The sequence below is a fragment of the Phyllobates terribilis genome, unplaced genomic scaffold, assembly GCF_046119375.1.
Source record: "Phyllobates terribilis strain yellow unplaced genomic scaffold, ASM4611937v1 Scaffold_3__8_contigs__length_932513732, whole genome shotgun sequence".
Lineage (NCBI taxonomy): Eukaryota > Metazoa > Chordata > Amphibia > Anura > Dendrobatidae > Phyllobates > Phyllobates terribilis.
In genome coordinates, this window is record NW_027362763.1 from 320,425,241 (window position 1) to 320,450,866 (window position 25,626).

At 39.6% G+C, this 25,626-nt stretch overlaps 1 protein-coding gene across 10 annotated transcripts in view; it reads right to left on the reverse strand.

The window, feature by feature from the left end:
* Nucleotides 1-25,626, reverse strand: part of OPA1 (OPA1 mitochondrial dynamin like GTPase) — a 126,898-nt gene that overhangs the window by 100,398 nt on the left and 874 nt on the right. For 2 of the 10 annotated variants that reach the window (XM_073675064.1, XM_073675061.1), the window contains exons 2-7: nt 24,448-24,754; nt 22,715-22,811; nt 14,696-14,803; nt 13,523-13,630; nt 10,946-11,053; nt 6,907-6,960 (exon numbers count right to left, since the gene is read on the reverse strand). In XM_073675064.1, the coding sequence (XP_073531165.1) occupies nt 6,907-6,960; nt 10,946-11,053; nt 13,523-13,630; nt 14,696-14,803; nt 22,715-22,811; nt 24,448-24,754 (782 nt within the window). The remainder of the gene's footprint in view (nt 1-6,906; nt 6,961-10,945; nt 11,054-13,522; nt 13,631-14,695; nt 14,804-22,714; nt 22,812-24,447; nt 24,755-25,626) is intronic. The other 8 variants (XM_073675070.1, XM_073675063.1, XM_073675065.1 and 5 more) reach the window with 4 other exon arrangements.

The following is a 25,626-nucleotide window of genomic DNA, read 5'->3' on the forward strand; positions in this document are numbered from 1 at the left end:
TAAGCAGCTATCACGCTCAGGTCAGGAGAGGTGCCGGCCAGTACGAGGTTTACGATGTGATCCTCGCACGATAAATACGGCAGTGTGTCTCTGCCCTAAGGGTGGCCCAACGAGTCATTAGGTTTAGGGGGCAATCACTTTTTCACACAGGGCCCTGTAGGTTTGGATTTCTTTCTCCCTTAATAATAAAGACCTTAATTTAAAAACTGCATTTTGTGCTTACTTGTGTTATCTTTGTCTAATATTTAAATCTGTTTCGTGATCTGAAACATTTAAGTGTGACAAACATGCAAAAGAATAAGAAATCAGGAAGGGGGAAAACACTTTTTCACACCACTGTATACACAGACAAAAAAATAATATATTATATATATATATATATATATATATATATATATATATATATATATATATATATATATATATATATATATATATATTATTATTTTTCCACTCAAGATTAATGAACACTTTGGTCTTCACAAGATTTTGCAGCTGTAGTGTTTAACTTTTAGTCAGATATTTCTATGGTTACTGAAGTACAATTATCAGCATTTCATAAGTTTGTAATCTTTTATTAACAAATACCGTATTTTTCGGACTATAAAAGATGCACGTACGTTTTAGAGCAGGAAAGTATGAAAAACAAAAACTCAAGCAAAACATTGTCATGATGCACTGTTATGGGGGGGGGTGTCTGCTGCTGACACTGTTATAGGGGTAATGTAACCAAATTCTGTACCAATATCCCCCATTCTGGTATATATGGCACCCCATCCCCATCCTGGTATATATGGCCCCCCCATCCCCATCCTGGTATATATGGCCCCCCCATACGTGCCACACACAAAAAATTAAGGATTCTACTCACCTTCCTTCCCTCTGCTCTAGCAGCGTCCCGTTCTGCTGCCAGCAGCTGATCTCAGCGTGCAAGCAGCGCATGACATCACTGACATGCACCCCCACACGCTGAGGTCAGCTGCCGGAATATTCACTGCTCCCCATGCCCGGGACTAAAGGAGTGGGGAGCAGTGAATATTAATTTTCCTTAATAGCGGACACACTGTTAGCCACAGCCGCCGCTCAGAGATCACATGTGCCCACTACTAAACAGAAGGACTACTCACTGCTCCCCGCGCTCATGGGAGTGGAGAGCAGTGAATATTCATTCTCTTGAATAGTGTGTGAGCTACAGTGGTGGCCAAAAGTATTGGCACCCCTGCAATTCTGTCAGATAATACTCAGTTTCTTCCTGAAAATGATTGCAATCACAAATTCTTTGGTATTATTATCTTTATTTAATTTGTCTTCAATGAAAAAACACAAAAAGAATTGTCCTAAAGCCAAATTGGATATAATTCCACACCAAACCTAAAAAAGGGGGTGGACAAAAGTATTGGCACTGTTTGAAAAAGCATGTGATGCTTCTATAATTCGTGTAATTAACAGCACCTGTAACTTACCTGTGGCACCTAACAGGTGTTGGCAATAACTAAATCACACTTGCAGCCAGTTAACATGGATTAAAGTTGACTCAACCTCTGTCCTGTGTCCTTGTGTGTACCACATTGAGCATGGAGAAAAGAAAGAAGACCAAAGAACTGTCTGAGGACTTGAGAAACCAAATTGTGAGGAAGCATGAGCAATCTCAAGGCTACAAGTCCATCTCCAAAGACCTGAATGTTCCTGTGTCTTCCGTGCGCAGTGTCATCAAGAAGTTTAAAGCCCATGGCACTGTGGCTAACCTCCCTAGATGTGGACGGAAAAGAAAAATTGACGAGAAATTTCAACGCAAGATTGTGCGGATGGTGGATAAAGAACCTCGAGTAACATTCAAACAAGTTCAAGCTGCCCTGCAGTCCGAGGGTACAACAGTGTCAACCCGTACTATGCATCAGCATCTGAATGAAAAGGGACTGTATGGTAGGATACCCAGGAAGACCCCATTTCTTACCCCGAGACATAAAAAAGCCAGGCTGGAGTTTGCCAAAACTTACCTGAGAAAGCCTAAAACGTTTTGGAAGAATGTTCTCTGGTCAGATGAGACAAAAGTAGAGCTTTTTGGGAAAAAGCATCAACATAGAGTGTACAGGAAAAAAAAAAAAAAAGAGGCATTCAAAGAAAAGAACACGGTCCCTACAGTCAAACATGGCGGAGGTTCCCTGATGTTTTGGGGTTGCTTTGCTGCCTCTGGCACTGGACTGCTTGACCATGTGCATGGCATTATGAAGTCTGAAGACTACCAACAAATTTTGCAGCATAATGTAGGGCCCAGTGTGAGAAAGCTGGGTCTCCCTCAGAGGTCATGGGTCTTCCAGCAGGACAATGACCCAAAACACACTTCCAAAAGCACTATAAAATGGTTTGAGAGAAAGCACTGGAGACTTCTAAGGTGGCCAGCAATGAGTCCAGACCTGAATCCCATAGAACACCTGTGGAGAGATCTCAAAATGGCAGTTTGGAGAAGGCACCCTTCCAATATCAGGGACCTGGAGCAGTTTGCCAAAGAAGAATGGTCTACAATTCCAGCAGAGCATTGTAAGAAACTCATTGATGGTTACCGAAAGCGGTTGTTCGCAGTTATTTTGGCTAAAGGTTGTGCAACCAAGTATTAGGCTGAGGGTGCCAATACTTTTGTCTGGCCCATTTTTGGAGTTGTGTGTGAAATGATCCATGATTTGATTTTTGCTTCATTCTCTTTTGTGTTTTTTCCTTGCAAGCAAATTAAATGAAGATAATAATACCAAAGAATTTGTGATTGCAATCATTTTCAGGAAGAAACTGAGTATTATCTGACAGAATTGCAGGGGTGCCAATACTTTTGGCCACCACTGTATTAAAGTGCACCTGTCAGCGGGATTGTGCTCAGTAAACCACATACACTGTCAGGTGGACTACATTAAACTGATTCAAATTATTTCTTGGTTGATGAAATCAGTCCATTTTAAGGAAAATGAATATTCACTGCTTTAAACACCCATGGGCGTGGGGAGCAGTGAATATTCATTCTCTTTAACAGTGGGCACAGTATTAGCTTCAGCAGGCGGCTTCTGCCTCCTGTGACCCGCTCTTCCGCCGCTCCCCCCCTCATACCATCCAACAGCCGGACTATGTACCGTACATCTGGACTATGAGACACACCCCTCACTTTCCTTCAAAATTTTGGAGGAAAAAAGTGTGTCTTCTAGTCAGAAAAATACGGTACATCAAGTTTCTACAAAGACTCAATATTTACAGTGGTTACTTTTATTTTTCCAGATTTCTGCATTTCGCTCTTGTATGCGGGATATCAGCTCCTGTCCCCTGACTGGTGGCTACCTATTCTGGAGTTTTATCACAATTTCTATGTTTTTGTTCATCCACCTTCTTTTTGAGGATTGACCACAAGTTCTCAATAAGGAGGATATCTGGGAAGTTTCCTAGTCATCGACCCAAAATTTCAATGTTTTGTTCACCAAGCCACTTGGTTACCATTTTTGGCTTCTGATAAGCCGCTCCATCATGCTGGAAAACGCATTGTTCATCACCACATTGCTCCTGGATTGTTGAGAGAATTTTCTCTCGAAATATGATTAGATAAAATTTCATAGCAGTGTTCTTAGTCCAAATTGTGAGTGAGCCCACTCCCTGGGATGAAAAGCCACTCTATGGCTCAGGATGCTTTACTGTGGCAAAGACACAGGGACTGATAGTGCTGTTCACCTTTTTCCTTCAGACAATCATTCTTTTACAAGTTAAAAGTGATAACTAGGTGGCTCGGCGAACAAAACACTGACATTTTGGTTCAATGGCCAGAAAACTCCCAAGACTTGAAAAATAAGGGCCAACATTGTAAATACTGAGTCTTCAAAGAAACTTGATATATTTGTCAAGGATTAAAAACCTATGAAATGCTAATAATTGTACTTCACTGACCATAGAAACATCTGATTATAAGATCTAAAAACACTGAAGCAGCAAATCTTGTGAAAACCTACATTTGTGTCAGTCTGTGTCTTTTGGCCACGACTATACACACAACCTACGGTATATAATAGTGTGTAGTGGTTGGTTCTGGCTAAGATTTCTCTAGTCTCCTGGACTCTCAAAGTAATATTTCCTATTTGGATGATGCATACATGATAGATAGAGAAGCAAATGGATCTCAAGCTGAGGTATGTGAACCCCAGGACTTTTATGCCATGTTTCTAGTCAGTACCTATACTCTGGTCATGCTTTGAAGCACAGTGTTTTCAACTGTAGGGGCACATTGATGTAAGCAGATGGTACTTGGCTTTGAGAAACACAAGCCTAAGTGGAGCCCACCAGGTTACTGCTTGCTCTGCTGTTTAGGAGTGTAAGGTCAGGGACTTTTTGATGGCCAGATTTTAGACAATAGGGAATACGCACTTCTTGGATACAATACACTCATTTTTGGGATTACTTTTTGTGCCTTTGTTGTAGTTCTACTACAAAGTTGCTTTTTATAAAGTAGAAGTTGTGATAAATACTATATGCTATATATATATATATACTGTATTTGCAAACATCAAATGATGACCAGCGGAGCATGAGGGCTGGAGTAGCAGAGGATTCAACGGGTAACTAATGGTTATTTTCTTTTTAAGTAACTTTTCCTACTTTTGTAAATTTTGTAAAATTCAGCAAAACCCCTTTAAGTATTTTTTTTCCCTGAAAAAAGAAACATAGTTTAACTGAATATTTCTATGACAGCATATTGTACAATGATGGTAACAAAAAAAAAAAAAAAACACGACAGATGCTCTTTTACAAAGAAATGTGATGATTGCATTGTCATATCAACTAGGCTATTTAACAAGGCTTCCTTTCCAGGGGTAGCCAAGAGACTTCCATCTAAAAAGTCAAAAAGGGGACAAAATGTAAAAACAGCTTGCGGTTATCAATGGTGACAACTGGCATGTTAATTTTATTTTTTTTTGTAGAGTGAACACGGATCTGTCACCAGGTTTCAAAATGCAGTCTTTATACATTAATACGCAGATCTTATTTTATAAATCCGCATCACTATGGCTGTATAATCCCAATATTAAAAGGGTCTGGCTAAAAGAGAGAGAGCGCAGATAGCGCTGAGCAGTGTGAGATTTCAGCAGCAGGGGAGGAGGAGCAATGAGATCACAATCAGACTAGGTGGGCAGAGATGGAGTTTACACTTTCATAAAGGATTGTATAGCCATTCTGACATGGACTTTCAAAGTAAGAATTTAAAAACTCATCAGGTCTAAGGGGTCTAATTAATAATGGATGCAGTTTGTATTCTGCAATCTGGTTAAAGATTTACATGAATAGGAGTAAAACAACTGGTTAAATGATACTGTCCAAGACTTCAGAAGATCATTTATTTGTTTGGGCATGTAAAATGCTAAAACTTTAATATTTTCTGCACCCTTTGCCAAAGTACCTTAAACTTTATATGTAGTATATACACTGAAACCACTCCAAAATAGCAACATTTTTAGAAGACCAACCCTTTGCCTAGAGCAGATTTCCCAATATAGAGTGTGAGCTCACCCCATGTGTTTGAGCTATCTTCCTTGAGAACATTCATTTAGAGGACTTTTTTAATCCAATTTTGGGTGGTTGGCTCAAAAAGGTGTCCACACCGAGTAAGGCCTCTTTCACACGTCAGTGTGTCCGGTACGTGTGGTGACAGTTTCCACATGTACCGGAGACACTGACACACACAGACCCATTCAAATCTATGGGTCTGCGCACATGTCAGTGTGTTTCCACGGACCATATCTCCGTGTGCTCCACACGTAGACATGTCCGTTTTTTACATGCTGCACGGTCCGCAAAATGTCCCACGCTGAATACGCACGGAAGACATCAGTGTGACATGTACAGGCGCCTGGGAATCAATGTACAGTTAGCTCTGTTTCCCAAGTGCCCGGTGCCAACGCTGCCCTCATCATTGTCCCTTGCTCGCGCTGTGATCAGCAATAGCAAGGGACAATGTAGGGAGTAGTAGTCTGCTCCCGCAGTGACCTGGTGTAAAAATAAAATAATAAAATCTTTATACCTCACCTGTCCAGAGATGTCCCCCGCTGTAATCCTCTGACCACTGACACCGAGGAGCCGGGGAGAATGAGCCGCGCCAGTGAGCGGGGCCCTGCACTGAGCGGAGCTCACTGAGTGACAGGACACCACTCCTGAGCTCAGCACAGCTCCGGGGCCCGCTCGCTGGTGCAGCTCATTCTCTCTGGCTCCTCGGCGTCAGCGGTCACAGGATTACAGCGGGCGACATCTCTGGACAGGTGAGTATAAGAATTTTATTATTTTATTCTTATTTTTACACCAGGACACTGCGGGAGCAGACACTACTACCCCCAACATTGTCCCTGCTCGTGCAGATCACAGCGCCAGCAAGGGACAAGGATGAGGGCAGAGTTCAACACCGGGTGCTTGGGAACAGCGCTAACTGTACACCGATTCCCAGGCATCGGTACGTGTGCTCCTGATGTGGCACACGGTTGCTACACATGGACATCTCCGGTATCGGAAAAATTAGGACGTGTGAAACCGGCCTTAGGTTGTGCTCCTATGTGCATTAGACACGCCATTTGGAGGCTCTGTTGCAGATTTGATCATATTTGATAAGGCATGCCTTGCCTGTAGACACATAAATCCATAGACCGTTCTCACCTCCGGAATTACCTATATCCTAAAGTTTTAGCACTTTACACTTTGAACTAATAAAGTCTCAGACACTGCCTTCATTTACTTACATTGTCAGCCATGTGCTGAAAAAAATTAAAACTTTATTTCTACATCTTCTCATTTGACTGTCCCCCCTCCCATACTGTCTTTTCTGTTATTCTGCACATCAATATGCAGTAATATTGCACTGAACACGTTTGCAATGGCGGCAGACAGGACATTACACACCTAACAACAGAAGCAGATCAGAAGGTCCTATGACTTCACTAACCAAATTGTGACCTGTGAAAAATCAGCAAAAAAAAAAAAAAAAGTTGAAAAAAATATTGTGAAGCATGAAAGCATATTAGCAAAACCTGGAAAGGAATTCTGCCTCCTGCCGTGCTCCTCATTAATGACAGGTACACAAAAAAGACCAGACATGTTGGACACAGTACAGCAAGAACTGTAGAGGTAATTACTAATTAGATAAATTAATAAAAATATGTTAAGCCTGACAATGAATGTGCAAACGCAGAGAAAAGATGATCTCCCCTAACATACACCGATTAAACAGATATTACCACCACCATATATCTGTGTCCAAACACATAGCTTATTTTGAGACATCTAAATATACAGTGTATATAAAAAGTCTATACATCCTTGTTAAAATGCTAGGATTTTGTAATGTTAAAAAAAAAAAATAAAATCACACCAAGAAGAGTCATATTAGAACTTTTCGACATTTAGGCCATGTTCACACGTTCAGTATTTGGTCAGTATTTTACATCAGTATTTGTAAGCAAAAATCAGGAGTGGGTGAAAAGTACAGAAGTGGTGACGTGTTTCTATTATACTTTTCCTCTGATTGTTCCACTCCTGGTTTTGGCTTACAAATACTGAACGTGTGAACGTGGCCTTAATGGCACCCATAATAATCTGTACAATTCCATTGAGAAAAAAACTGAAATCACTTTGAGGGGGAAAATAAAATTAACAAAAACTAAAATAATTGGTTACTTAAGAGTGAACATCCTCTTATAATTGGGGGTGTGGTTGTGTTCAGAATTATCCAATCCTATCTAAAACACATGTTAAAGGGAATCTGTCACCACATTTGACCTATCTAAACTATTAATATGGGCATACAGGTTATAGACTGCTGAGCAGAGTGATACCTGTATGCCCCATATCAGATGACTTTTTTTTCAGTATTCTATAATCTGTATGCCCATATTAATCATTAGATAGGTCACATTTGGTGATAGATTTTCCAGCAAAAGCCATGTTCCATGAACAGCTTACAACACAGCAATGGGATCTCACTGTTAAAAGTTATCAGTCATGAAAAAGTTACAAACAAATTACCACGGCATTAGATATACCATGGAACACTGTTTGAGTTTGTGTGCACCAAGCACATATAAAAGGTATGACATGCCTTTTCCTTGAGCTGGACATTACATTAATGTGGTTCCCCATGGCTGCGTGTCCACTAGCTGGGTCTCAGTCCTCCTCAGCCATTATTCACATGCACGTCACTTGACAAATGATAAGGTTTTAATATTAGAGGTTAGGACCATCCTCAATAGGGTCGCCATGACGTGGTGGAATGGCTTTTACATTTTTTTTAATCTAAATTATGTTAACCAAGAACCCTAAATTACTTTCATGCACTATTGCTGTTTATTTACTTATTGCAGGTTATTTGCTGATTATGTTTTTATCTTGGGTTTTGTCTGTTTAGTGGCCAGTGTGAACATGCGCTTACACACTGCGTGCACATGAACTTATATTCCAATTAATCTCTTTAGGTTTTTTGAAGACGGTAATAAAGAAGTAGCTTAAATTTGGCATAACAGTGACATGACCTAAAACTGGACGTTCCACAAAAATTAATAAAAACAATCAAGAAAATTGGTCAGTGAGACTGCCAAGAGTCCCACTGCAATATTAAAGGAGCTGCAGGAATTTATGGCAAGTACATGCTGTGTACAGCAAATGACAATCTCCCATATTCTTCGTATGGCTGGCCTGTAGGGTATGGTGACAAGACTGAAGCCTTTTCTTAAAGAAAAACATCCTAGGCAGCTTATGCTTTGCCAAAACCTACACAAAGCCTGCCTAAAGCATGTGGGAAAACATGTAATGTTCTGATGAGACCAAGGTTAAACTTTTTTGGCAATAATTCTAAAAGGTATGTTTAGTGTGAAGCCAAGACTGCACAACACCAAAAAAAAAAAACACCATACCCACAGTGAAGGAAGCGTGAAGGCAGTATTATGCTTTAAGGCTGTTTTTCAGAAGCTGGAACTGGGGCTTTAGTCAAGGTGAAAAGGATTATGAACAGTTCCAAATATCAGTCAACTTTGCAACAAAACTTTCAGCTCTATGCTTAAAAGGTGAAGATGAAGAATTTCAGCTTTCAGCACCACAACACAAAGCATACCTCCAAACCAACAAAAGAATGTTTACTAGAAGACTATAAAAGCTTAGGAATGGCCCAGCCAGAACCCAAACCTGAATCCAGCTGAAAATCTGGGGCTTGTACACAGGAGGGCTATACACAGCAGATGACCTTGAAATTTGACAGATTTAGAGAGCTACTGCAAAGAAGAATAGACAAAGATTGCCAATTCTAGGTGTGCCATGCTTATAGACTCCTAGCCAAGACTGAAAGCTGCATAAATTCAAAAAGTACTTCAACAAAGTATTTGTTTAAGGGTGTGCATATTTATGTAACCACTTTATTTTACTTTATTTATCTTTTTCCACCCGAAAACAATTCAGTTTATTTTTCAATTGAATTGTACAGATTATGGGTATTAAAGGTAGAAAGGTTATTGAAGGTAGACTAAAAGGTAGAAAAAATGTTGAAATTATTCTTCTTGATATGATTTTTTACATGGCAAAAATCTGGTATTTTAAAAAGGGATGTGCAGACCTTTTATATCCACTGTAATGTGTTTCACTGGACAGCCCCCTTTAATCTTAATGATGTGATATGAAAACATTTTCTTAGATGAAAGGACAGCTTAAAGTGGGGAATAGTCTGCAGTCACTACATATTACTGCGGACTGCTGAATCGGGACAGTGTGCGAAGCACACACTAATGATTCCTCTATATCCCCTATGAGGGTGAAAAGACGTGACGGCATGTATATTATTTGCATCATTGCCATCAAGTGCTGACTAGACACAGCTGACTTCTCTCAATTCTTTTCTATTCATTCTATTCAGAGAAGAGGAGTTTTCTAGTTGACATGTGACCGCAATTATGCAAATCTCATACATTGGGTCACAAGTGTGACTGTAGTCTTTTTGTCTGAGACCGGACAACCCCTTTAAATATAATGAAAGATTTATTTTAACAGTACAGATTTGCTGGCAATTAACAAAAATCCACCATATTTATCAACATGTTACTCATTCAACATAGCGGTGACTGACTAAGGACTATCATCAATCAAGCATTTATTACATAAATGTTTGTGGTGGTGGAAAAAGCCGTTTCATATACCATATTAAGGAACATGGAAGTCATTATTCTGTAGTGGAAGACTCTATACTATATACCAATATTTTACATCCCCTCCTTGCACCAGTGTTAAAGGGGGCGGGGAGGGGGGAAGGTTGTCCACTTCTAGGCCCCTATAAAATAAAAAAAGCTTATACTCACCTCCAGTGCCGGAGCTGTTCCAGTGGTGTCGGCACTCGCTCTCCCGCAGCTCTCGTGTGGTGGTTGTGACACGTGACGCTGGCGCCCAATCAGCGCTGGCGTCACTGTTTCCACCTTCGTGCAAATGGAACATGAAGCAGAAGTCCAGGTTGCAGCTGATCTCTGGCTTCCTCTTCATCCTCAATTTGACAGGAGGTGGGGACAGTGGCGCCAGCGCTGATTGGGCACCGAAATCACGTATCACAACAACCACATGGGAGCCCTGGGAGAGCGAGTGCCGACATGGCAGGAACGGCGCCAGCATGGGAGGAGAGTATAGGTTTTATTTTATGGGGACCAAGCGAGGGGTATGAAAATAACTTGTCCAAGTAGTAGACAACTTCTTTAAGTTACTGTGATGAAACTGGAAAATCCTAGACTTCAGTCCAAACTGACAAAGGGATCATACAGTAAGTTTCATGTTACTAGGCTTTAGAATAAGAAAAAAAAAAATTGGAAAAAAAATGACATTATTGATGAATGACCACAAATGTGTTTTTTTCTTATAGGGAAAATAAGAAAATCTGGAATTCTGTATTATGGACAAGCTTACAAATCTTTCCCACCTGATGACAGCCATCCTTTTAAAGAGCTTAAGCTTTCTCCTAGCTTCTCAAAGTCTGGCATAAGCTTAGCCAGCTCCTCAGAATCCGGAAGAGCTTTACTGAGTTTATCTGCAAAAAAAAAGACAACGGTCAAGATGTTTCAAGATCAATGGTCGCCTTAATTTTCTAAACTTGCTTAAAAAGATCTTAAAGTAAAACTAAACCTAGAAGGGAAAGTTTTGTTAGTCTGCAGCATTTTCTGTACGATCCTAAAAGTCCATCTTGTAGAAATTCTGTGGAGAACACAAGGGTGTTCAAGGGTGATCTTGCTGATCAGTTCACCTTTGGTGGTCAACTAAAGCCCTGCCCACCTAGTCAATCTTCTAACTACAGACTGAGCAGAGGACCTGTACCAGCTAGTCATCCAACAGCAAGACACTGGACAGTGAGGAGGACTATGGAGAATGACAGATCCAGAGACACAGATTCTTTATTTACTTTTAATAGGAGAAAAAAAAACAAAGAAAGTGAGACGATTACAGGAGGAAGAGTTAAGATTTGTTTTAAGCATTTTGTGTGTTCATTTAATCCATAAAAGTCCCCAAAACACAAGTCATTATTTTTTGCATATTTTTCTTATTGAAGGGGGAATTCCCAGAAATGCATTGAAGTCCTGTGATGTAACTGTTTTTTTATGATTTGTTTTAATGAAGAATATTGCATATGTTGGATGAAATCCTTGCAGGCTAGATTATTCATCAGGTGGACTTGGGAGCGGAGGAGGCGTGGAACAAATTTGAGTGCTGTTCTTCTGAGTTTCCACCTCTATGCACAAGAAGGGGTGTATTTACTTTTTTCTTGTGGTCGATGACTTATCAAATCCATATCGGTGAGTTCTGGAAAAAGATTGCAGTAGAGATTTTTTTTTATTTGAAGGCACAGTATGGTGTCGAGTGATAAAAGGTTTCCACTCACCAAGTGTCTTACTTTTCCTTTTTTTTTTTAGTGGTTTCCTTTCCTTATACCCAATGATCCATTAATTAGTCAAACACTTTTGAATCTTCGCTTTTTTTTTTTTTTTCTTTGCTTAACCCCATTAAGAAAGGGCGATTTTTCATTTCTGCCCACCTTTAGTTTTTTCCTCCACTTCTTCCTACAGCCATAACTTTTTTAATTTTCCATCAACATAGCTGTATGATGGCTTGTTTTTTGCAGGATGAGTTGTATTTGAATTTACACCATTCATTTTACTATTTAATGTACTGGAAAACGGGAAAAAAAAATTCCAAGTGTAATGAAATAGTGAAAAAAAAATGCAATTGCGCCATGGATTTGGTTTTACAGCATTCCTTCTGCGGTAAAAATTACTCTGAATCGTAATTCTCCATATCAGTACAGATGACTTCTTTAAATATAATGCAAGTTTTTATTTGGTTCAACAGTACAGACTTTGTGCCAATTTACAAAAATACCAACCAATAAATTACTTATTCAACATAGCGATGACTCACGGAGGACTACCCTTACGATTCACATAACTGTTTGTGATGGAATAAGCAGTTGTTTCATTTCATACGCGATATTCGTAGACAGCCCTTCTCAGGACGGTGACGGTGATTGTAATAGGAAATCCATTGAATTAAGGGCAGAGTTCAAGTCCTGGGAAAACAACTGCAATCTGCCTCCACGTTGCAATATAGTCATTATAGTAGGAGCCGCTCTCTGCTGGGTTCTTACCTCCCACATCGCACTATACATTTCTGTACAGTGCTTCAATGTGAGCGCCGAGTAAAAGCGCAGCTCAGTAGAGCAGGAGCCGCTCACTTCTACACTGCTGAGCTCAGGGCCCGGTGGAGGGAGTTTGGATGAGATTATTTCATTCCTTCCCCGCTGGGTAAGGACCACAAGTTGTAAATGCCTGTACAGGACTTAGATGTCTTCGTTGAATGAGAGTGTAGCAGGACCCTCCACTAAACAAGACTACTTCACACGTCTCATATCTTTTCTACTCCACAGAGCCAAACTATTATTCAACAATTAACTGTCTCCTCCGGTCACCATTGCGCCCTCGGACCTCACTCATTTCAGCAGAAGACTTTGCCTCACATTTCAAAAACAAGATCAACCAAATCAAAGAGCTTTACCATAAAACCCCCACAAATTCCTCTGCACAATGAACCAATGCCCTACCCCCCATAACTTTCCCACCATCACCGAAGAAAAACTTACTCATCTTCTCTTAAAAAGTCTCACCTTACTACTTGTGAGCAATAGCCCCGCTGTCACATCCCCACCAAAGGAGTTGCTCCAACTCCCCAACCTCTTGTCTCCTTCACTAACAGTCTGTACATAGTAGGCCTGCAAGGGTCCTCTGTACCAGTCTACCACTGTTAGTTTGCTTACTGAACTGGTAGATTATAGATCTAGATCTATGGAATTAATGGTGGTTTAAAAATAAAATAATTTGAACAACAATAATAAAATAAAATAGAATAATATTCAGAATACGTTTTTTTTTTTTTTTTAAATAAAGTCAATAAGAAAATATAAAAAATTCCTGCAGATCTTACTATGGACAAGCTTACACATCTTTCCCACCTGATGACAGCCATCCTTTTAAATTGCTTAAGCTTTCTCCCAGCTTTTGAAAGTCAGGCAAAAGCTTAGCCAGCTCCTCATAATCCGGAAGAGCTTTACTGAGTTTATCTGCAAATAGAAAGACAACGGTCAAGACGTTTTAAAAACAATAGTTGCCTCAACTTTCTAAACTTGCTTCAAAAGAGCTTAATGTTACACTAAATTTAGAAGGAAAGTTTTGTTGGTCTGCAAGATATTCTGTACGATCCTAAAAGTCCATCTTGTAGAAATTCTGTGGAGAACACAAGGGTGTTCAAGGGTGATCCTCCTGATCAGTTCACCTTTGGTGGCCAACTAAAGTTAGTTAATCTTATAGAAATTCTGGGGAGAACACAAGGGTTAATCTCCTACTGATCAGTTCCAGATCAACTAATGCTATGGCCACTTGGTCAATGGGTGGTGCTAGTCAACCTTCTTTAACTACAGACCGAGCAGAGGGGAAGTCTCCTGTGCCACCTAGTCGTCTTACACCGAGTCTCAGGGCAGTATCAAAGAAAAGGCAAAGATTACAGAAGGCAGCGTTGTTTTTTTTACTTTTTGTGATATTATTGTGTTTACGGTTCACATTTGTAAAGAACACAAAAAAACCTTTTTTTTGCATATTTTGCTTGTTGAAGGAGAAATCTGCTTAATATTATTGTTAGGAGTGTTATTTTCCGGTGTTTCCAGCTCTCCGCACACACAGAGGTGTTCTTTTTCTCTTATGGTCTATGACCTATGAAAGCCATATCAGGGCGTTCGGGAAAAGGATGGCAGCAGTGCCAAAGAGATTTTTTACATGAAGGCACAATGCAGTGGTGAGTGGTAAAAAAAAGCTTCCACTCACCAAGTGTTCTACTTTTCCTTTTTTAAAAAACTAGGCAGTTTTACATTTTTTGTGCTTTTGTTATTTTTTCTCCCCTTCCTCCAATAACCATAACTTTTCCCATTTTTTCCCCCATCGATAACTGTACGAAGGCTTGTATTTTGAGATGAAATTGTGAAAAAAATGCAATTCTGTAATGTTTTGGGCGGGTTCCTTTTACAGAGTTCATTCTGTATTAAAAATCACTGTGAATAATGATTCTCCAATTCAGTACGGAAAATATAAAATTCCTGCAGACTCTTATGGCCAAGCTTACAAATCTTTCCCACCTGATGACAGCCATCCTTTTAAAGAGCTTAAGCTTTCTCCTAGCTTCTCAAAGTCAGGCAAAAGCTTAGCCAGCTCCTCATAATCCGGAAGAGCTTTACTGAGTTTTTCTGCAAAGAAAAAGACAACGGTCAAGACTTTCAAGAACAACGGATGCCTCAGTTTTTTAAACTTGCTTCAAAAGATCTTAAAGTAACACTAAACCTAGAAGTGAAAGCTTTGTTAGTCTGCAGCATTTTCTGCATGATCCCAAAACAGTCAAACTTGTAGCAATTCTGTGGAGAACATAGAAGGGTTAATCTCCTGATCAGTTCCATCTTCATTGGACTAAAACCATGCCCACCTAGTCAATATAGTAACATAGTAACAGTTTGTAAAGCCGAATAAAGACTTGCGTCCATCAAGTTCGACCTGTTAGTTCTGTAATTGCTAAAGTTGATCCAGAGGAGGGCAAAAACCCCAAATGATTTAGCCAATCTTCACCTGAGGAAAAATTCCCTCCCGCCTCTGAAACCAGCAGTCAGAATAAATCCCTGTATCAACCTACTATTTTATTTTATTTTTAAGTATATGCTGAAATCTGCCTGGTATCTAGAAATGCATCCAGTCCCCGCTTGAACTGGTGTAGTGAATCCGACATTACCGTCTCCTCACTCAGTGAATTCCATATTCTCACTGCTCTTACCGTAAAGAACCCCTTCCTATGCTGGTGCTGAAACCTTTTCTCTTCCAGTCTTAGTGAATGCCCTCTTGTTACCGTAATATCCCTCCTTTTGAACAAATCCCGGGCAAGATCTCTATACTGTCCCCTAACATATTTGTACACATTTATTATGTCCCCCCTCAACCTTCTCTTTTCCAGGCTGAATAGTCCTAGTTTTGCCAACCTCTCTGGGTATTGCAGTCCCTCCATTCCCAATAGGAGGGGGTAGGCAATCTTCTAACTACAGACCAAGCAGAGGGGAAGGCTCCTGTGCCAGCTAGTCGTCTTACACTGAGTCACAGGGCAGTGAAGGGCTAGGGAGCACAACTGAGCTCCCGAGACTCAGATTTATTTATTTTTTTAATTATAATTGTAATAGAAGAAACATTTTAATTTTTACATTTGGGCTCCCCAAAGACCCCAAAACATGTGGCATTATTTTTTGTATATTTTATATTCCTTAGAAGGGAATTCCCCAAAACACCTGAATATTGTGTTTGGTGGATCAGGTGCACGCCGGCTGGAACATTCATCAGGTGGGCGTGGATGAGGAGGAGGTGGGGAACAAGCCTCCTAGGCAGTGGGTAACTGCTTGCTGTTGTAATAACTTTCAGTCTTAGTCCCCCGTGTTTCCAGCTCTCCGCATACAGATGTGAATTTTGCTTTATTTTCTCGAGGTCTATGACGTATGGACGCCATATCAGGGCATTCTGGAAAAAGATTGCAGCACTGGCAAGGATTCTTTTTATTTGAAGGCACAATATAATGGCGAGTAGTGAACGGTTTCCACTCTCCAAGTGTTTTGCTTTTCATTTTTTATATTTTCCTTTCCTTATACTCACTAATCCATTGACTGGTCCAAAAGGCTCCAGAATCTGTTTTTGATTAATTTTTTATTAATGACAAAAAGAATAATTAAAAAGCTCTTTAGAATTATATACAAAGTAAACTGTTATTAAGTCATATTATGAACAATCATTTTAAAGGGATTATCCAATACTCGACCAACCCCTTCTCAATCACTATGCTTTCCCAAACAAAAAATGACACCTATACTCACTTCCAGAGTGGACATCGTTCCAGCGGTGTTGGCATTGGCTCTACCGGGGCTCGCGTGATATTATGTCACGCAATCACTGCAGACAATTGGACAAATCAGACATCCGGAGAAAGGTAGAGCAGCCACAGCTCTCAGTTCCTCCAGATGTCACTTATGTCTTAAGGGAGGACAGTGAAGTGGACACTGAAGACCCGAAAGACACTGTCACACGAGCGCTGGAAGAGCCAGTGCTGATGACTGATCCCCAAAATAATGTCAGCATACCAAGTATTGTTGCAAAATCTTTAACAAAGCCTCTTTTGCCCAGGTTTTATTAATACTGAACAAATCAATTAGAGCTCCTCCAAATAAAATATCATGCACATATCTCCATAAAAAATACAGTTAGCAGCTTTATGTAGTAGGACATACATAGTCATAAAAAAGAAAAAAAATCCTAAGGAATCTATGCAATATATTGACTATCTATAAAACCTAAAACTGTGCATCTTGTTGTTTATACCTCTAGATGAATATTTTGATGTATGATGGGATTTCTATTTGGTGGCAAGAGATAGTAAAAATTAAACAAAATCCAACATCAGTCTCATTTTACACATGACAAAAGAATCCGGTACAGCCAGCATAAGGAAATTAAAATATACATTCTCTTGTCACTTCATTAAAATAATCCACGAAACATCACAATAGGACGGAGAAACAGGTTACATGTTTGAGGCGCTAAACGGATCACGACACAGGAAGTGGTGTTAAATATGTAAGCTAGCCAATGGCCATCAGTTCTCATTAGTCACCTCCTGATGTCACGAAGATCATTGAGTTTAAAAAAATATATTCAATATTGGTGCAGAACTTCTCTCCGTAGATTTAAACCTAAAAGGAGCAAGTATCAAGGTGGAAAATCCAGAAAGCCTCGTGGCTTAGTAGAGAGCATATCACATTCCCACCCCGCACATGAGTTTTAACAATTTCAATGCTGTATGTACAAAGGCATTTCATACCTCTTTGATGGACATCAATACATAGCACGTTTGGCAATATTCCACATGATTGTTTAATATCGGTAATGTCATTAAAGGAGTCCTTTATCAATATCTATCTTTAAAGGGGTTTTCACACAAACAAAAGATCATTTTAATCAATAGATCTTGGAATAATAATAATTTCCAGAACTGAATGTATTTAAATAAAATGTTCCTGTGCTGAGATAATCTTATAAATGTGCCCCTGCTGTGTACTGTGTAATGGCTGTTTCTGACCGTGCAGAAACATGGTCCGATCATACCACATCTCCTGGGCAGCGGGGAAGAAGCAACAGACTATACAGACAAGCACATATACATATAGCATGAGATCACAGCTGATTCTTTCTTTGAAGTAAAATATTGTTTATAAACCGGCAGTGGAATGTTTTTCCTCACAAAAAGAATCAGCTGTGATCCCCTGCTGTCCTGTCTGCATACTTCTTTGCTTTCTCCCCTGCCCAGGAGCTGTGGTATGATCAGACCATGTTCTGTACATGGTCAGACACAGCCATTACACAGTACACAGCAGGGGCACATTTATAAGATTATCTCAGCACAGGAACATTTTATTTAAACACATCCAAGTGTGGAAGTTATTATCATTCCAAGATCTATTGATTAAAATGAACTTTTGTTTGTTGGAAAACCCCTTTAAGTCCTAGCCACTTTCACAATTTATCTACCATTCTTCCTATACAACTAATCCCTATGTATGCTTTTTTTTTTTTTTTTCTTTGCTTCCTGTGATGTTTTGTTTCAGGGAGTCTCAAACAGAACTTCACAGGAGGATGGTCCTAGAGTCATTTCTCTGCAGGTTTTATCACCCCCTGAAACGAGATGTCATCGGGGGGGGGGGCACTGCGGTCACTTAACTAAGCTTCTGTCACCGCTGTCCCCTGATGTTGTCCTGTCTAGAGGGATGGAGAATTGACCACAGCATCCGTGACCACCTCCTGCATCTTTTCTCCCCACCAGCCGCAGTTTCGGTCATGATGGAGAAGTGACTGAAGCTGCTGCTACACTTCTGTGCCTGCCGCCCACATCTTTAATCGCCACAGTCAGAGGCCCCACTTTTGACATCACCACCTTTTTCCCTAAAATGAGACGTCATCAGGAGCCGGTGACAGAAGCAGGGTGAATGACAGCAGCACCGGCCCACAGCTTCTATCACAGCCTCAAACAAATCGTTATCAGGGGGCAGCACTTGTGTCACCCATCCTGCTTCTGTCACCGTTCACTGATGACATCCTTTGACATTTTAATAACAATACTCCCCATTGTGTTAAGCTCATGAAGGGCCTTTTTTATTTTTTTTTGTGAGCCATGTGGTTACAAGGACGGCTCCTATTAGCAGCTTACAATTTCTGCAGATCACTCTAAACTTGTAGGTGGAAATAGTCCATAACTAAAGTCTGGGATTCAATAGGACTGAACAATGGATTTTTGGTATTAAAATTATAACTGATTTGTTACATCCATTATTATTTGTAGTTTCCGAATGTTGTAGTGCGCTTTTCTCCTTAAAGGGTTATTCCCATCTCCAAGATCCTATCCCAATATGTAATAGATATTATTATTATTATATTAGCAAATGCCTCCAATTAGAAATGTAGTGTACTTTTTCTGATTTGCTATGTCTGTTTCCTCATGTGCAGGACTTTAGGTATCCACGGTTACGACCACTGGCAGCTAGATAACTGTCACTATATCAGTGGTCGTAACCGTGGATACCTAAGGTCCTGCAATGTCCTCACATGAGGAAAGAGACCGTGAATCGGAAAAACTATACTACATTTCTAATTGGAGGTATTTGCTAATATTATTATTATTATTACACCTACTACATATTGGGACAGGATCTTGGTGATGGGAATACCCCTTTAAAGGTAACAGAGGCATACTCATTTTCATTTCGGGACATGGTGGTGACCTTTCGCTTTGTTCTTAAAAAAAACGTTGTAACAGTGAGTAACCGAATAAATGTATTGATATCCAGAATAATATTAGAAAGGTCAAAATTATTGGAGGGGGCAAAATTAAGTCAAAGAGGTAAAATGTCTACTTGTTCAGGAGTGAGCGTCTCAGATGACAAATCCAGGATGTCCAGACTCGCATCTCTATTTGCAACGTCCCCTTTCATGTTCCTGCCTTTTGAGAGATCTCTTTGGAACTATTCCTTTTTAGTTCAGACTCATTCAGATGTTGATATTTTTAAAACTGTAGATAAGTTTTCATTTTCTGAAGTGATTCTTTTATTTCGTGAATTTTCTATTGTATTCCTTTAAATCAGAGGATTTCATGTTTGGCAATTAAATTAATTAACTTTAGGGAATATTTTGATAAAATGGAGTTCTAGTCTTAGACAAATTCTGAGAGTATATACAGGTGCATCTCACTAAATTAGAATATCATCAAAAAGTTTATTTATTTCAGTTCTTTAATATAAAAAGTGAAACTCATAATATAGATTCATTACACACAGAGCGATCTATTTCAAGTGTTTATTTCTGTTAATGGTGATGATTATGGCTTACAACTAATGAAAACACAAAAGTCATTATCTCAGTAAATTAGAATACTTTATAACAACAGCTTGAAAAATGTTTTTAAAATCCAAGATGTTGGTCTACTGAAATGTATGTTCAGTAAATGCACTCAATACTTGGTCGGGGCTCCTTTTGCATCAATTACTGCATCAATGCGGCGTGGCATGGAGGCGATCAGCCTGTGGCACTGCTGAGGTGTTATGGAAGCCCAGGTGGCTTTGATAGCAGCCTTCAGCTCGTCTGCATTGTTGGGTCTGGTGTCTCTCATCTTCCTCTTGACAATACACCATAGATTCTCTATGGGGTTAAGGTCAGGCGAGTTTGCTGGCCAATCAAGCACAGTGATACTGTTGTTTGTAAACCAGGTATTGGTACTTTTGGCAGTGTGGACAGGTGCCAAGTCCTGCTGGAGAATGAAATTTCCATCTCCAAAAAGCTTCTCAGCAGAAGGAAGCATGAAGTACTCTAAAATTTCCTGGTAGATAGCTGCGCTGACTTTAGCTTTCATAAAACACAGTGGACCTACACCAGCAGATGACATGGCTCCCCAAACCATCACTGATTGTGGAAACTTCACACTAGACCTCAAGCAGCTTGGATTGTGTGCCTCTCCACTCTTCCTCCAGACTCTGGGACCTTGATTTCCAAATGAAAATTGGAACTCTGGGAGCTTGTGGAGTGTCAATGACTGCCTTCTGGACATCTGTCAAGTCAGAAGTCTTCCCCATGATTGTGGAGCCTACTGAAACAAACTAAGGGACCTTTTTAAACGCTTAGGAAGCCTTTGCAGGTGTTTTTTGTTAATTATTCTAATTTACTGAGATAATGACTTTTGTGTTTTCATTGGCTGTAAGCCATAATCATCAACATTAACAGAAATAAGCACTTGAAATAAATAGTTCTGTTTGTAATGACTCTATATAATATAGGAGTTTCACTTTTTGTATTGAAGAACTGAAATAGAATATCATCAAAAAGTTAATTTAATTTAGTGAGATGCACTTGTATCTGTTGAGCTTTTTTTTTTTTTTTTAATTCTCAGTCCTCTGAGAATCATTTTTTTTATCAATAGTTTAAACATGCGGCATGGAAAATAATTTTTGGTGTGGTTTAGTGATATATATGCTAACTATGTTGTTATACCTCAGGCATAAAGGGGTAGTCCAATCTCCAAGATTCTACCCCAATATGTAATACCTCCAATCAGAAGTATAGTATAGTTTTTCAGATTCGCTCTATCGCTTACCTCATGTAGGGTATTGCAGTAGCTTTAGGTATCCATGGTTACGACCACTAAGCCCTGTCTAACTGTCACTATATGAGTGGTCGTAACCATAGATACCTAAGCAACTGCAATACCCTACGTGAGGTAAGCGATAAAAATATATTTCTTCAGATTCGCCCTACTAAATTTCTAATTTTAGATATTTGCTAATATTATTACACCTACTACATATTGGGATGGGATCTTGAAGATGGAAATACCCCTTAACCGTTAAGTAATTAACAGAAAGTCAGAGCTGCAGCTGCCACTCATTTCCTGTCAATCACTTAATCGTCCAAAAGCGGAAGAGAGATGCTGGGGCTCATTGGGCGAAGGGCTCACGTGACAAACACATCACGTGAGACCCGGGAGAGTGAGCACTGACACCGCTTGAATGGTGCCGGCAGTGGCACGGGAGGAAAGTATAAGTGTTTTCATTTTGATGTGGGAAAACACTCAGATTGAGAAGGGGTTGTCCTAGTAGTGGACAACCCCTTTAAAGCCCAGGGCCAAGTATCATAAATTTAGGCCGTTTGGTAGTCATTGATTTTAAGGAATATTGCTGCATACGGCCGATGGTGAAGGTGTGCCGGACACATTTATTAAAACGAATCTAAAAGCCTGCTGCTCATCTTTAATACATAAATTTATAGGGCATGTGAATGCAAAAATAGGATATAATGTCTCTAAATAAAACCTGCAAATGACAACTATCACAGTGTATACTACTGCACATGGAGGAACGTGAAGCAAAATGCACCAAAATTCTGCTAGAAAATATACCAAACATAGGTGCAGTACTGAACAAGGAGTAATCAGCGCTAAATATATTATGACCCCATTTCATTATAGTCTGTGCTGTTTTTATGTAGGAAAAATGGTTCTAATAGTGACTTTTTTTTTTTTTTTTTTAAATCACACCTTATTATTTAATTTGCACCTTATCTTAAACTAACATTACAAGATTTCGTCTTTTTTTATGTTTGACAGTGTTCGCAAATTTGCATGGTTCTTCTTATTCAGATATTTTAGCCCAATTCATCATTTACAACCTTTTGAAATGTACAAAATCAAGTTATAATTTTGCTTGATGACTACCGTGCAATCTTTTAAAGTATAACGTGACTTTTTCCTCTAAAAAAGGAACAATTATGTAAAAAGCAAAAAGAGACGAAAAAAAAAAGCATTTTTGATTTTGCGAAAAAATTGGCAAAGGATATCTCAAGAAAAAAAAAGAAAGTTACCTAAAAAAATTTGAAGTCATGAATCGGGGCTTATGTTTTTAAACAAGAGAATACGTGACATGAATAGAATCTGGGCGAACAACATATGTATTCAATAGCTGATTCAATCACATATGGATGCAACTCGTAGTCCATATAAAAAGCACCTTTTGCTGTAAAAAAGGACATAAATCACCTACCAAAATTAATGTATTCATCTAACTCCCAGATAAAATCCGGCACAACCCATTTGTAGTCACTGAGATCTGGGAACATATCTTTCCATTGCTCGTATGTCTGAAAGATAAAGTCGAGAAGCCCAAATAATACACGACAGCCATAAAATCACAACAAGATATTATATAGAGACATTCATACATGTTCTGTCAGTCCTTACATATTAAAGGGGTTGTACACTTTCAGCAAAGTGTGCCCAAACTGTAAAACACCTAAAATAAGCACAGCAGGTACTCACCCTCCCCACGGCGCTGCCTCGATCCTACTGTTTTGGCTGCAGCAGTCATTTCACATTAACCGCCAACATCACTCTTCTAGTCAGTCACTGACCTCAGCGGCGTGTGCCGTCAGCCTTGGTACAGCCGCTGATCTTACAGGGACTCTGCCTCCCTGGGTGCTGAGTGTTATTATAGGTATTTCACAATTTGGGGCCCACCGTCCTGAAACTGGACAACCCTTTTAAACCAATTTCTTTGTTAATACCATTAAATTTATTAACACAAAAAGGGTCAGACTGTTCGGCTCTGTTCACACTAGCATCATGGATTCCATGACCGCCGTAACAGATACATGACAGTGACCACAGGGACGACATAAATAACCTTTAATTGGGGCATAATATTTTTGCCTGCAGGAATAGTGTTATAACGGTGCCACACTGGAAAGCGTAACGCAAACCTAACTGGAAGTCTGACCAGAGTTTTACTTTAAAATGTATATCTTCAGCAGGATGCAACACTGAGAAAAGTGCTATAATCCTATTTTATAGTTTATCTCCCTGATATTTTATGGGTCCAGCTATAGCTAAAATTGTTATTTTAATATCAGGTTTATAAAGCCATTCTGACATCAATTTTCAAGGTCAGTACACCAGTCTCATCAGGTTTAAGAGATGTAATATTTAAAGCATGCAGTTTGTATTGTGAATTCTGGTGATAAATGCTTTTTAAAAGGTACGCAGTGTGTCCGTTACTGAGCACCACTTACCAGTTTACAAATAGAATTGGTCAAACAAAAAAATATTTCCTTACAGGGACAATTACCACATTCTTGATTTACACCCACAAAATCTTAATATTACGGTAAATTAAAAAAATAAATAAATCATATTGAACCCAGATACTAATGTAGTTTCTGACAACAGACACTTGGCACATTGCGAATATACCACATAGCACTTTACACTTATAATCGCCTTTATATAATTTTGCACCAAGTGTAATGATTTGTAAAAGATGCATCAATTTTATGCTGTGACTTAAAAGGTTAATCCAAAGCCTAAAAATCATGCTGACAAGTGCTCTGATGGCGTGATGGGGTGATGATGCGTTATATTTTTAGGCGGATACTAATTAGGTTTACATATGGAACAATGTATGTGAAATAAATGAAAGTGTTAAAATGATCTAATGTTAAAAAATAATTAATTTTCTGAGTGTCTAAGGCATAATATAATGTGCAGAACTTCTCCCTATGCATTCTCTTCACTCTATTTATTTTTCTGTGCTCATAGCATTAGAGGTAGGACCCCCATTAATCTAGTGATCACCTATCACGTATCCTATGGATAGATAATGATTTGTCCTAACCAGAATACCCCGTCAATTTAATTGACTGGATGATGACTGACAGAGAGCACCACACAAATCAAAATAAAAAATTCATCCAAGCACTGAAAGACAAAAAATGTACGTACCTTTTTAGCAGTGTATCCACCACCTACAGCCGATCCCAATACAAGATATCGGAGCTTTAACAGCCTGGATGCCAACCTAGCGACCCAAAAGTTGCGGTGAGTTTGGAGAGCCAGATTCACAGGCAGAAGCCTGCTCCTCCGCAGTGGGAAGCGAGACAAAGAGGAGTAGCATCGTACTGAGGAAGTGGTGAAAGGCTGGCGAATGTTCACTCCAGAAAAATGATGATCTTTACGAGGATAAAGGGTCTGGAGGGGAGACTTGGCTTCTTTTACGACATGTTTATTTACCACCCCCCTGCACACAATGCTGGAAAATAAATAGATGGAACAATGTTATAAACACATAAATATTAATACAAATTGAGAAGCATTACATCGGTATATAGCTTTTTATACGACACATGGCATTCCAGCACTACAGCCCCATAACCAGTCGGGATGATTTTACTACTGAAATGAGTGATATGGCTGTACAGGCCCTGTTGCCAGTGCCAGTGATGAGGAATCAAGCTCTGAAGTATTTTAGTCTGGCAGTGCTTGTAAAGTTGTATGCCACACATTCATACATTGTCACTTACTCCATCCACTGACAAAACTGCATAGAAAAGAAGAGTATGCACTGAATTCATCAGGAACCTCCGCCCCATAGCAATTATCCAATACCCATGAAATATTTAGATTGTTCACATAAAAGGTGTGTAGGAGTATTACATGGTATTCCAGTCTAGTACATTTCCACAGTATATGCCATTCATAGATGCAGGTCCCAACAATCTGGATCTGTCTCGAGAAAAGGGCTCGATCACAAGCTGATGTCAAGGGAGAGGTTGTTGGATCCTCACACAAATGAAGAGCTGCTCCGATCACTCCTCCACTGACAGCGCTGAGTCTGGGACTCGTTCTGAAGACAGATGCACATCTCATTGGTGGAAGCCACATCTGCTGTACATTTATGGCACAACCTGTGGAAATGCTGCGGATATAAGAAACGTATGACATGGGAGCAGCCCTTGAAATATGCTGTGTATGCAACAGATTTACAAGGATATGACTCCAACTGTCCATGCAGAAAGTCAGCAATCCTATTCCTGAATGGAGGAGTGTCGTCCTGGAGAAAGCAGAGCCGATTGTGTATTCACAGTGTATAATGGTGACCGCTCGGCTGCAGGACGGTGTTAG